This window comes from Toxorhynchites rutilus, chromosome 1 (assembly GCF_029784135.1).
Source record: "Toxorhynchites rutilus septentrionalis strain SRP chromosome 1, ASM2978413v1, whole genome shotgun sequence".
Lineage (NCBI taxonomy): Eukaryota > Metazoa > Arthropoda > Insecta > Diptera > Culicidae > Toxorhynchites > Toxorhynchites rutilus.
In genome coordinates, this window is record NC_073744.1 from 164,474,309 (window position 1) to 164,489,459 (window position 15,151).

Consider the following 15,151-nt stretch of genomic DNA (forward strand, 5'->3'; position numbering starts at 1 on the left):
TATCGGGATACTTATTTGCTGTAGTGATAGTATATTTAATTCACTTTTATTGAAAGGACGTGCGTCACAATCACACACACACAAGGCGGCATCGGTGGATATAAACATTCAAACGTCGTTTTTTCCCGAGACATACGTTTAGCCGCAGGGTATAAAAATCGAGTTTTCGCATAATCACCAAGCCTTTATCTGTGTTTTTTGAAAAAATACTTGGGAATGTACAATTTACAAGATAAATATTAGATGTGCAACGTGAGAAGTTGGTCAGATTAGTGATTTACGTAGAATTTAAACGAATGGCGAAAGGTATTCTATTGACGGAAGAGGGGCGGAGAATAATAAAGATATTCAGTGAACAAAAGTTTTCTGATCGCTCGATCGTAACAAAAATTGGTCTATCTGTGAAAGTGGTACGGAATTTCTTTAAATAGTGCCAGAAATATGGGATATAACGACCAACAAATGGGAACATCAAAGTTACTTTGCGTCTTAAAGGTCGAATAAGACACGAAGCAACCAGGAAACGATGTCCTGCTCATACATTAAGGCAGAATCGGTTGTTCCAGTAACGAAGAGGCATATTGCGCGCATCTTGAATGAGCCGTCAAACATTATGTGGAAGAAATCTCAAGGGAAGCCGAAACTGACCGCCACCCATAAGCAGAACCATCTCATTTTCGCCCGACAATACATGGAATGGAAACTAGAATGGAGAAATGTTGTATTTTCCGGCGAAAAAAGTTCAATTTGGATGGTCCGGACTGTTACAGTTGCTATTGGTACAATTTAAGTCAACGGCATGTCGTGAGATCGAAGCGAAACATTGGGGGCGGAAGTTTGACAGTGTGAGGAGCCGTTTCCTATCACAGCAAGCTTCTCATTTGATTAATTTTCACCCGAATGAACTCCGAAAGGTATCTTCAATTACTGGAGGACGTTTTGATTGGCCTTATTAAGAATGACGCTACCGAGGATGTCGTTTTTTCAGCAGGATTATGCATAGATCCACGTTTCCAAGCAATCGAAGGCATGGTTTGCCGAGAAGGCCATTCCACTTCTTGAATGACCTGCTGGCAGTCGACTGCAATCCCATAGAGAACCTATGGAGAATCTTGGCCGAGATGGTCTATGCAAACGGATGACAATTTGACAACATTTCCAGTCTCAAGGCAGTAATTCAGGAATGTCAAAGTGATCCGAAATAGGATGGACATACTAAATATTAGCTACCAATTGGACTCGAAATTTGCCGCACTAATTTTCTTTTATTGAAATTTTAGGATGCGGCTAAACGTCCACCCTGATTCCACATATTTGAATTACTTAGCAAACAAAAAGTAAATTCATACTTTTTTTTAGAATCAATTCGATGAAAATAAACAATAATCGTCTTTTATGAGTAAAACTGTACAAAGAATTGACTTATTTTTAAAAATATTGAGGAAAAATAGGGTGCGGCTAAACGAATGTCTACCACTGTATAATAAAACAGCTATTATTTTTTTCCACTTAAATACTGGTCAATTAAAGTTTACGTTTGCTCGAGGTCAAAATAATATTATTTTTGACAGATAGCATTGTTCCATTAGGGTGAACGTGGAAGCTAGCCATTGTAGTAGTATAGATAAACCCACGTGTAAAGATGGGGTAATAATGTTTGTGAGAGAAGAGCAAAGCACACGTAAATAGGTCAATTCATTATCAGACTGTGTGGCGCTTCATTGACACGAGTCTTTGAATACATTTGAAAAAAAAAATAACAATTCAATACTAAAGTAAAATGTATGAACGATATGTTCCGATGAACAATTGCAAATATAAATATATATAGAAGGTGTATTTGCATATGAAGTAAAATTCTGATTATACGGGAGCGTAACATGAGCAAATTTATAACACATGCGAATTGGGGCTCTTTTGGTATTAAAAAGTTCTTCCGCATAGTAACTCGATGTTGATAATTGTTTAATATTTTCCTTCGTTGATCGTATTGTTTTCACATATTCACGCTTGAGAGCCTTAACCCTTCTCATCGTTGGCCGAGGCATTTCGATTGAATGTAATACTTTTCCGTTTACTGTTTTTGAAAGCATAAGCAACCGTGGCAGTGTTCCAAGCTCTGCAATACAATTTTCTTACCCAATGTTAAAGTTGCCAAAACTTACATTATAGACCCATTAAACGTAAAAATAATAATTGTATTGATATCAACACAATTTTATTCTGTTGATTCTCATGACATGAAACGCTACGACTGAGGAATAACATTTTATTGAGTGGTTTTTATAGCTGTTTCGATGATACTGTCTGGCATCAGTGTCGAAAAAATAACGACGCTTTCACCAATACAAACAAAACCATTGCCGAAAATTGAAAATTGGTTGATATTACTTGATGGGAAGTGTGCGAAAACGATCATTTTCTTCCCACTGTTTCGCAAAATTATTGATTTTCGGACGAGGAGTGAGGGAGGGAGATGAAAGAAATGAGCGCCATTGTGGCAGCCATTTGTGGCTAGCTTCCACCTTCACCTTAATTGTTCACAATATAAGCAATCTCACCCAGAAATGGAGTTTTAATATGCATTATATATGATAGGTTAAAGTTCAGATGACATTATAAGGAATGAATATACCTATTATTTTTTCCACCACTGTATATGATACGGAAAAGTTAGTTTTTAAATAACAATTTTCATTTTAAAATTGAAACTCCAACCGAAAATCTATCATTTCTATTTCTTGCCCACGGAATTCTTATTTTAGAACTGTAAACTATGAATGTTTTCTTGAGAGACATTATAAATTATTCGAAGTAGGAAAAGAAACGTCTTAAATATGCCGAATATTCAGTATTATCTTGATCCTGTAGTTCCACAAAACACACTTCTTTTTGGCTTCAATCTTGTGCAAATTTTACCGAGATTCTCAGCAGCATAAATTCCGTAAAAAATCATCTCGAGTACCGTGGAGTTAAGCAGCGCGTAAAGAAAACAGAATGTTCGCAACTTACAAGCACGCCACTCGACAGCGAGCTGTGAGATGAAATTCCTTCCTCGGAACTGCTGACATTGAATCCTTCCTCTGGGAAGCATTATCTCGTGTGCCGTTATATCAATGGCTGATTTCAATTTCCGCCAGGTACATTCAGTTGCTATGAACTAATTCTGTCGGTTTTCTTTCGCTGAACGTTACCGGGACAACATCCGTGGCACTGTCTGCCAACCCACAGTTCGCTACCGCTCGCAGGATGATCTGCAAACATGTTTCTGTTGTGGAGTGGAGTCGCGCCATCTGTGCCGGATATTGTATGCCTGGTATTCGCTTCCACAAAAAAAGCACATCAATAATATTAACAACAAGCCAAGAAAAAAATTGCGCTCCCCTCTCCACGCTGATGCCCGTTTTAAACCATCCAACGTGAATATATTTATGCAAATTTTGGCCACTTGATACGGTCTACTTGTATTTCATTTGAGCGCGAGGCACACATGTTTCCGGACGCACAAAACAGGCGCAAACACGTTGAACTACGCGCGTTGTTATAATAATAAAACATTTCTACCCCCACCGCCACCTATTGACTGAAATCTAAAATTGCCACATTCTCTGGTTTCCCTCTGCAGCAACAAAACAACACGACACACCGGAAAGCTGAATGAGCCACACGGTTCACACATCGAGCGACAGCCGGAAAAGCAACAGCAGGGGACAAGCGATGACCATCATGGATGGTGGCGTAGGCAGATTGGATGGTAGCGCAAACCGACAGCAGCAGAGTCAACAGAAACCACTGAGCCAAAAACAGCAGTCGCACCAGCAGCAGAAGCATCACGTCCAAACAAGTCTGTTTGGGTCAACTGCTCCGACTATATCCGGCGGAGCCGCAGCCGGTCAATTTCCGGCCTCTTTCCCGGACAGCTTCAAGGATTTTTTCGCCATGCTCAACGAAGAGGATGACCACGTGGATGTGTTCTCCAACATACTGGAGGACAAGGTAAGGGATTTGTGGGTATTATTTTTGTTTGCAATTTTATATGCACAGTTTTGTTGCACAATCGTTTACCATCTTTCACGCAGCATAGAAATTGTATCATCCCAGAGCATGGTTGAAGTATGACCACGTCTTTGATTTCTATATAGGGGATTACTCTTCGAAAAATGTCACGGAAAATTAAGCGATTTGAAATGAAAATTACGCAAAATCGCAATAATGATTTTATATGTTATTCTATATACCATTAGATAGGAAATTTATTCAGATTGTTTTTTCATGGAAACACAAACTGTGAACAATTTAACAAATTAGGGAGGTATGTTTTTTTAGATTTTATCCGCTGCTTGCGCTGTGGGAAAAGTGCAATTATGTGGTCGTGTAGAGCAATTGAAGAGTTTTTGTCATTTCGTCGATGAACATTATGCTAAATTGCTTGAGCATGGCAACCGACGATTCCTTCATCCTGGACTTCTCATCCAGAGGATTTTTATTGTGTTTTTCAACGGTTTGCGTTCCTGTTTTTTTTTTCACGAGGAAAAAAGTCTTGTATTACAAGATTAACATGGAAATCTTTTGCCTCACAACTTCATTGCTTTTTACCCAGAGCTCGGTTAGTGACAGTTTAAAATTGATGTGCCTTGTTTACTCATTATATTAAAATGACTTTGATTATTTTACTTAAATTCTTCAACATAAAAGAGGACATGTATTTTTGGGTAATATTAAAAGTTGTTTTTAAAAGTTTAATGGGTTCTGATGAAATGCAGTAGGTTAAATTTCTTAAAACTGCCACTTTGGAGCACATTGAAAAATGGAACTAGTTTAGGAATGCCAATAGAATGGATTGTATTACTGTCCATTCCCGAATGTCCAGAGACCAAAAATAGCAATAGTAAAATTAGATAGATAATAACATTTTAATTGATGAGAGGACAATCATTTATGGAATTCATGGTTGAACACGAAATAATCTAGACACATCAAAAGCGGTTGGCGGTTAAGGGAGTTTTTGAGTTTTTGTTTCAATATTTCATTGAATCTAGCTGACGTTCTGAATCGGAGAAAGTCTGATCAACGCGAACTCGGAACTCGGAATTGGCAGACCGACAAAGTTAGCTGATCTCAGAACACATACTGAGGTAGTGGGCATTTTCAAGCGAAACCCTCAGCTATCATCGAAGGAAGCTGCGAGAAAGGCAAATATACTATGTCAATACTATGTCAAAAAGGCGAAAAAGGGCTAGATCTACAAGTTTAGTGCCCGACCGGAATGCAAAGCAGAATTTGGAAAATTCACAAATTTTATAATGAAATTTCTAAAAATCCAAATCATAATTTATCATCTAAATATTCCTTCGTTGTAGAGTATAAGGTTTCGATTGATTTCATTAATCTCTGATCACTTTTGGTTACGTCGCGGGCGGACCGTAACAGAGTTCTGTCACGGTCGCCATGTAATATGAACAACGTTTAAGATGGTGAGAAACGACGTTACTCTGGTTAAACTTCAAGTGTATTCTGGCTTACCAATGACTTACAATTACAATGACTTACCAAATTACGAGCTAGCATAACAATTTGTTTAACATTTTTGTCTACCCAAGCCAAGTGAGGTTTCGCCGTTAAGGTCAACATCTGTTTAAAAACGTTAACACGTGTTGTCGTGGCATTCTTGCAAACGCGCAGCATTTTCGGAAGGAAGCTGATTTCCAGCTGTCATTCAATATTGTTCTTGATACCATAATTGCGTACGGAAAAGCGGAAGAACGGCTAAAAAAACCAAAAAAATCGGTGAACGATTAGCGTCCATCAAAGTGAACTGATTTGCTCATCTCCACTTCGTGGTCTGGTTCCCTTATTAGTTCTTAAATGCGGTCACTCTATCGATGTATGTTAAGTTTAGTTTAAGTAATTATCCAACATTGGCCGATAGTAAGTACTTATCAGAATCAAAGAAGAGGGTTTTTATGTACATTTCTGAACATCGATACAAAATAAAAACAGAAAATGTCACAGTTTTTCGTGTTGATGTCGGAATATCTATCTGATTTATTTTGACGTAGGACTACGTCTTTCATTTCTATATAGGGGATCACTCCACAAAGAATGTAACGAAAAATTAAGAAATTTCAAATGCATATTACGCACAATTGTTCTAACGATATATGTTACCATATATGCCATCAAACGGTAAATTTATCCAGCATTTTTTCACCTGAGATATTAACAGTGGAAATAGTAAAACAAGTGAGCAATTTAACGTTTAAAAGATGTATGTTTTACAAGCGAATGCAAAGGTAAATCATGTATTATGCAGCTTGGTTCCCGTGAATGTAACGCAAAATCGTTCGCAATAATTCGTTCTATCAAACAAACTAGACATTCAGTCAATGTGTAGATGGTGAAGTGATTTAGTAAGATGGCTGCAATTCAATAGAAAATCATTTTTGCCATACAAATGAAATACAAATTTCCGCATAATTCAAGAGCTAATCAAGCAAACGGAACTAAATTTGGCATGTGGAAGTTTTATGGGGAAGAAACATTTCTAAGGTGGTTCGACACTCCTCCCACCTCCCTAAAGGCGGGCTCCCATACAAATGAAACACAAATTTCGGCATAACTCGAAAACTAATCAAGCAAACGAAACCAAATTTGGCATGTGGAGGTTTTAGAATGCAACAGTCGTCGCGTGCAGTCGTGTTTTTTTATCGTTCCGTTTGTTCTGTGTATTGTGTGTTTAATTTTCTGCATATCGGCGGTGTCGTCAAACTTAAGTGCTGCAGAGTGAACAATAGTAGATGGTGTTGGTTTTATGAAAAGTAGCATGCTAACAAAGTGAAAGAGCATAGAATTGGATTATTTTAGCTTTGTAGCCAGATTTATTTCCAGCCAAACGCATGCTCCAACATATCTAATACTAAGGTGTTGGTGAAATTTTTCCGTTCGGGTTAGTTCGTTTTTAATTCGCGATCGCATCGTGTTTATTACTACCGGAGTGAAGTGGAAATTATGTGTCGCTGCCTTCGTGTTTCGATAGGCGACCATATGTGCTATTCGATGAGTGGGAGAAGCGGGCAATGTGAAGAGAGCAGCACCACACTCTTGCTCTCTTTCTATCAGTATATGCCAGCGAGTGTAAACTGAAGCGAAATGAGGGTGTGGTTAAGCGTTTAGATGTGCACCCTGTAGTGCTGTTTTGCGAGAATCAGAGTATGCAGTGAAAATATCACAGAGCACAAGAAATATAGCACCTACAGAAGTGGCACAAAGAAACGAACACGCTAAGTCTTCTTATTATTTCTCTCTATAGTTAGAAATTTTCCGTAGCCATTTATTTTCTGTGGCGTGTGTTTTAATAACAATTATTTGGAATGTGCAACTATCTCTAGGGGAGTTTTTTCTTTTATTCATCTTTTCCAGCATAGGGACAGCATAGCATCTGTGTTGCCAGATATTCATACTTATCTCGGCACCATTGAAAATAACTGCGGTTCTATATACCATTCCATATGGTACACATTTACACAGTAGCAGCCATTTAGGCGTAAGAGTTTTCTATCTGTTCTTCCATTATCCAGTTAGACCGGACAGCGGAGACAGTTGATTGATCATTGTTGAGTTATTTATAGAACAGCAGCCCGATGTGTCTTGCAGAGCAGAGCAGTTGTATTGATGAATCGATCATATTTCGACCGTGGATCGATCTCCATCGCTGATGATTGTTGCGTGGACGAAGCTATTCTGTAACAACACAAAGATGGTCAATGAGGGCCCTGAGTTTCGAACTCACGGTCGATCGCTTACTAAGCGAACGCGCAACCAATGTGGCTACGGAGGCCCCCTACCATTCTTTTGCCTTGATATGGATAAAAATGGCAATTCAATGAATGTTCATTATATTGTGTAATTTTAGTTGATTTATATGGAGGAGTGATTATACAGTGTTTGTTTTCGTAATATTTTGTGTTTGTAATATAATTTGTATTATGTAATTTATTTAAGTTATGTTCAAAGACTAATAGAAATTATACTCCAGATTAAACTGTTACAATGATTGGGTTTAAAATAGATTCGAGTAGTTTTGACATGTTATTGTAGATAATGTTGATCTGTAGTTTAGTGTTACATACATATTTTTTTAGTTTTTAGTATTGTACATATACTCATTTGTTCACCATCGCGATTGGAGTTGTATAAAGCGTACACTACGATCTGATTGATTTTAAAAGAGTTCTGCGATGTCGTGATTTGAATTTGTTAAAACGAACACTCGATAATTAATGGAATGTATCGACTGTCCAATTAGTTTTAGAAGAGTAGTTCAGGTTATTTTTATAAGCCATATATTGAATAATTGAGCGTCCATGTTTACTTACAATCACATCACTTACCGCAGTGAATCCTGATTATTAACATTTCCCACTAACAACTATCCCTTCCTTGATAAACGCTAGGGAACCACGCTATAGAGGCGACCCTTCTGGCCTTCGGGCGGCGAATATCGTACTAACATTCCTTCCCTTCCCCTGGTGACTGTAAGGACGTGGCCAGCGTCGGTATTGACCATTTAAAGCTCGAATCACCGAAAATTGCACGACGAGAATGATTTGCTAGTCCCAAGCGTCATTCTGTGTGTTCTTTGTGCAATTTGGTTGGTTCAGGTCAATCACGGAGAGCAACTACGAAGTGTACAGTCTACCCAAGCTCAAGCTCAAGCTCTGGAGGTTTTAGAATGCAATAAATTGTTCTATGGTGGTTCGACACTGCCCCCCCTCTCTTAGGGTGGGATGTCATACAAACGAAAAAGAAATTTCTGTATTACTCGAAAACTAATCAAGCAAATGGAGCCAAATCTGGCATGTGAAGAGTTTAGGGGGGTACGAAACGTTTCTGAGGTGAATAGACACTCCTTCACCCTCTCTAAGGGGAGAAGTGGGGAGGGGTCTGTCTTTGTTCCATCATGTTTTCTGTATCAAACATTTATTCCATGTAACGGAGAAACATGTTATTTGCAAGTGGTTCAAAAATCTTGAACGAGAATTATGTCTGAAAATAATCTGATGTTATAATGATGAGTTCTGGTAGAAGTACTAGGAATTTCATAGTAAAAGGTAAATTGAACGGGGTCGATTAGAAGATCAATCAATGAACAGCTCTGCGATTGGACTCATGAACTTGCGCTTAGTAAGAAAACGTGAATGTTTGAAGGTATTGATAACAAAAAACAAATTTTGGGCGGGACGAAGTTTGTCGGGTCGGCTAGTGAGTATATTTAACAAATGTCCCTTTCTGTGTTTCAAAGAGTTAAAATAATAGATTATTGAACAATGAAATGGATTACATTTAAAACAAAACAATTGTTCCGTCCCTGCCCTTTGGATCAGACCCATCTACTATTTTCACCAATTTACTATAATAATAATTCCGGATTCTTTCTACCACCACAACACTTCAGTCCGCTTGAAGTTCAGTTAAGTTCATACAACAAATGGTTTTTCTAGGGCCACCATTTGGAATTTTAATGAATCAAACGGAGTTCTGAACAGGTAGAAAAACTCAATTCAAAACCAATTGTCCTCAAAGTCCTACGTCATGTTTCCGTGCGTACCTCTAGGCACAGACCCTTCTACTTTTTTATTACTGTCTACATAGTCGAAGTGTTTTTTTTCCCTTGAGTACCCTTTGTAGGGACCTGAACCTGTGATAATCTGAGAGTGTAATATTCGGTTAGTTTATCTGGTGGGATAGCATCTCCTAGCCAGACTCCGAACTAATTTGTCGTGTAACGTAGAACATATATTTGATACGAGAGAGCTAATTTTCATTTATAATTTTCGTTTTGGAAGCAAGGCAAAGTTGCCACATTTGCACAACTTGATTGAACTTGAGTCCAAAGAATTACAGAATGCACAATTGTGAACTGATAATTCTCACTCGCTCCGGATCTCAGAATACGGGTGAGTAGCGGTGTTGCCATAATAAAATCTGTATTTTTGGTCTCAAAAAATCTTGCTTGAGGAAAGGATTAATGGAAAACTCCATGTATAACGGCACTGTGTAGATGTAAAGAGCATTGTTCTGTATATTCAAACAGAATGATAACAGGCGAAAAACGCCAAACTAATTATTTTGTTATACATGATACATCACACGAAGAAGCAAATATTTTTCAAACATAAACATAATAACATTATTTAGCAAATACTTATCAGAAGTTTACAAAAAACACAAAAAATCTTTCATAATCTCACTCACTGCTTTTTCAAGTAAAAACAATTGCGAGCAGTACGATACACGTGTCGAAATTTTATGCGGCCGCAAAGGGTTAAATTTATAAGTTCAATTTAGAAGCATAATTTTAGCTTTAGTATCATTGATTGGCCTAGGTACTCTCTGTCCAACTTCTATAAGACCAGGCGATGATCTCTCTGCTTTGTGTAATTGTAAACAAACAACGCTTCAATTTATATTCTAGTGTATTTGTAATGGTAACTATCACACACTGCATGATTTTCGTATGTGTGTGTTTTTGTATTTTTCAAGTGTCAAGTTTCTTTAAGACCAGTTACGTTTTCCGTTGTTTTTAGTTAGTTTGATTAATAAATCTGGAAAATGCTGAAAGGAAAACTGCTCACGGATAGAGAAAAAGGACAAATCGATGCATTTCCCCAAGAAAATGTTGGAATTAGAGAAATTGCTCGTCGGATTGGACGACCCAGCAAACATTAAATCGCATAACAAGCGTATATATAACATCATATGCCCTACATTTTAATTGGCATATAATGCGCCTTAGTGGCATATGCATGCAAAAGTGGAGGCCATATACATACATCGCAAATACTTACCGAATTAGTTTGGATGAATATGCCACTTTGACCGGCTATAATAGCGATTATGTTGAAATTGAATTGCGATCTAATATGAATATATTCATGAATTGTCAAAGCACCCAATACGGCTTTTGCCATACTCATACACGAGTTATTACAGACATAAAAAAAACAAATGGCGCAAAATATTTTCGTGAAATGTTTATTATAGCCTCACGAATCGCCATTTTTATATATGAATATTTATGTTTGTAGAAATAATAATTGTTTAATTGACTTTTGTTGGGAGTGGAATATAAATGTTCAAAATGGCACATCTGTTTAGTGAAAACTGATCCGATGTGGATTCGAACTCCGGTCGTCTGGATTATCATTCACCAGCTATCTCGCGCAGCTATCTGAAATTTACTTCAACAACGGTTAAAACTCATACATATGATTCGATATGATATAACCTAATACATTCTGTGCAGTAGGATCAGTCATTCCTGGTTGCCGATTTTATTATTTAACTATGTTCCAAAGAAAAAAAAAACTTTGATTTCCTTATCATAGAAACCAAATATATAATATCATTGAACTGGAATAATAAAAAATAAATGAATATCAATAAAATTATCTCTATTTTAAATTATTTTTATTACAATTTTCACTGTAAAATTTGTTTTCTCAATCATATCCAACTAAATTCTAATTATTATTATAATAAATATAATAAATCAATCTGGTAACCTTGCAAAGCGATGCGATGTGCCAAATTCGATGTGGTATATATCTAAGATTGGCGTTCAATGGCGTAGTTCACTTCGTTTTGCTGCATGCTTCATTAGAAGGGATGTTTGCCGTTGTTACTTTTATCGAACATCATCAATTTCGAGTGCATTTCATCATTTTCGAGTGCATCAGAATTTCATTGACATTTCAATATGATGTAATATGTTCTTTATTAGGATCTCATATGATTTACTGTTTCATGATTTTGTTCAGCATGCTACACGATTTACTACAGTACTGAATCGATTTAAATTACACGCTTATACGACACACGAGCTGCATCAGCGTAATATACGCATATGATGCGGATTAAATATATTTTACGACAATGTACATCATAAAATTGATGTTTATTATACCGAATTGCGACTTAATTTGATATTGGTATATAAAATCGAGTTTTTACATTTTTTGCGATTTCAAATATACACGATACATACTTTGATTGATATTATATGCGATTATGATTTATTCGGATTTCTTGTAAGACTTGGCACGTGCAAAATTATACGATTTAATGTTTGCTGGGGATCCCATCAAGTAGTTCTCAATTATTTGAGGAATCCTCTAGAATACGGTAAAAAGAAGAGAGCTCCACGTAAATCGAAGCTCCCTGACCGGAACAATCGGGAAATAGTCAGAACAGTTTCGAATACTTCAAAATCGCTTATGCAAATAAAGCAATCTTGGAATCTAAATGTTTCACGGGAGACAATTCGTCAAATTTTGGTGGAAAGTCCTTACATAAACAGGGCTAAAAAGATTAAAACTCCTAATATTACACCATCTCACATCGAAAGACGTCTGAGTTTTGCCAAAGCTCACATGAATCAACAGTGGGTCACAACATAGAATGTTTTCAAAAGAATACATATACCATAAGGAAAAGATCTTCAATTATTTTTTTACTTTTAACTTTGCTAGGCTATCTTCAGTGGCGAGAGAATGTTTATTTTGGATGGTCCTGATGGTTTCAACGGGTACTGGCGTGATTTATGGAAGGAGGAACAGTATTTTTCAACCAAGAATTTTGATGCAGGCTCGTGCATGGTTTGGGAGGGATACTGTGCAACCGGAAAGCTAAAGATAGCTTTCACATCATTCAAGAATTACATACATGTTCTGAAATCATCTCTCCTACCTTTTTTGAGCGGATATTGTCGCAAAAAATTCACATTCCAGCAAAATAACGGGTGTTAAATAAAAAATGAGAATTTTTTCAATCACATATAACTTTTTTTTTCATCGATTTCAGTATTTTTTATTAATAACATAATGTATTTGCTTCAAAAAAATGTCAGTTAAATGTTTGAGTAAGGGCCGTGGTCTGCTGTTCGACGCAACTTTGTCCGGTGCTCTCACAAGAACGTTGTACGGTTCTACGAAACGCATTTCCAGCAAGGAAAAAAGTTTACGGTGGCACATTTTAAGGAAGATAATCTAACCTGTCAGTACGGTATATCGTATCCTGGGTTCCCAGAACGTAGAGCGGAAGGTCGGAAGTAGTCGTCCGGTGACGATAATGACGAAGCAGAGGAAGACATCGTTAAAGAAGCTGTTTGACAACAAGGACGCAACCAGCCTGCGTGACGCCGGTCGGAAATATGGCTGCTCTCACGTATTGATCCATCGGACCCTCAAGATGGAAGGAATCGTCTGCAGGAAGAAGACGAGGTCGCCGGAGTACACGGAGGAGCAGATTGAGACGGTTAAATCACAGTGTCGGTGGATGACCAAAAAATACCGCGGGACGTCTTTCGTTCCGGACGACGAAAGCTATTTTCCGCTGTCCAAAACGCATATTCCAGGAAATGATAATTACTACTCCAGCGACAAGTCATCCATACCGCCTGAAGTGAAATACAAGTTCAAGCACAAGTTTGAAAAAAAGGTTATGTTGTACATCGCCATTTCCGACCGGGGCATTTCAAAGTCTTGGTTTAAGCCGAGCGGTCTGGCAATCAACCAACAAATCTATCGAGAAGAGTGCCTCGATAAAATCCTGCTGCCATTCCTGAACGAGCATCACGCGGATGGGAAGTACGTCTTCTGGCCGGACAAGGCGTTTTCCCATTACGCCAAGAATACGCTGGCGTATCTTGAGGAGAAAAAGATACCGTTCGTGCCGAAAGATCGTAACCCAACAAACTTGCCCCAGTGCCGCCCAATAGAGAATTCCTTTGGCTCACTCAGTGTCCTAGTGTATAAAAACAATTGGAGGGCCAAGGACACGAAGCAACTGACTACAAGAATCCGGAATTGTATCCGGAAAATGGACGTAAGTGCCGTACAACGTTCTTGTGAGAGCATCGCGACAAAGTTGCGTCGAACGGCAGACCACGGCCCTTACTCAAACATTCACTGACATTTTTTTGAATAAAATACATTATGTTATTAATAAAAAATACTGAAATCTATGAAAAAAAATAAAAAAAAAATTTTATATGTGATTGAAAAAATTCTCATTTTTTATTTAACATCCGTTAATACTACTATTCAAACAGCAAGGTAACTAAGCAATTGATTAAGACCAAAGCCTTAATTTTTTGGACTGACTGGCTCGCTCTCTAGTCTTGAATCTTGTTGAAAATTATAGGGGGATCCTTGTACGAAGAATCTACACTGAAAAAAAGCGGTACACCAAGATTGAAGAGCGCAAGGTAGCAATTTTGGAGAAAATATCGAGAAATCCATTTAGAAAAATTCGATCAATAGTATGCCAACACGAATTTTCTAGATTATTAGCCCAAAATGGCAAGGTTGCCAATTATTGACATGTAAATCAGGCAATAGTTTTGAATTTTTCAGTGATAATACATATGAATTTTTAAATGAAACTTGACAGCTGAAATTATCATATTTGAGCACAATAAATAAACAAACAATTCTTTTGAACGAAATTGACGTTAAATATACTTTATTCTAAGCATTCTACAATGTATGATTGTATCTTGTTAAAATTCTAACTGTTTGTGTTGCAACGAAATAAAAATCAGGGTGGTCTTGAAGAAGTTGGACAGAGTGTATTATGAATTTGACGTTAATGGTAACTACGTAAAAACCGCATTAGTAGAAGAAAGATAAACAGTGTTATTTATTTATTGAAAAGCTAGCCGATGACGCAGACTTTTGCATATTTTCGCCTTAGATTGAACATGAGAAAGTAGTACTACACACCGCATATGAATGCCAAAATGACTCTCATTCAGACTGATTTGAATGCTATATGAATAAAATTGGTGAGTTGGGAAAATACTATTCAAGCCATAACTAATATTGGATCGATATTTTGAAAAAATCTTGAGATCTGTAACGTGATAACAATGCATTGCGTTTTGGTCTGGCAATAGTGAACGCTGTGTCGGGGTTGCTCATGATAGCGTCTCGCAAGTGAATGTATCATTTCAGTAAAATTAGGGGCAATCGAGTGTTTGTCAGGATTCCAGGGAGTGTGCCAATAGCCTGGGATATTCTGACAAATCAGGAGGGTTGGCATCTCTGCTTGTGGGGTAATTAGCAACCTTGGAGAGATAATTAATTGGTCA

At 37.4% G+C, this 15,151-nt stretch overlaps 1 protein-coding gene across 1 annotated transcript in view; it reads left to right on the forward strand.

Annotated features, from left to right (window-relative positions):
* LOC129763302 (serine-rich adhesin for platelets) overlaps positions 1 to 15,151 on the forward strand; it is a 312,933-nt gene that overhangs the window by 116,154 nt on the left and 181,628 nt on the right. Inside the window, exon 2 of the mRNA XM_055762235.1 lies at positions 3,626 to 3,996. Coding sequence (XP_055618210.1) covers positions 3,658 to 3,996 — 339 coding nt within the window. The 5' untranslated portion in view covers positions 3,626 to 3,657. The remainder of the gene's footprint in view (positions 1 to 3,625; positions 3,997 to 15,151) is intronic.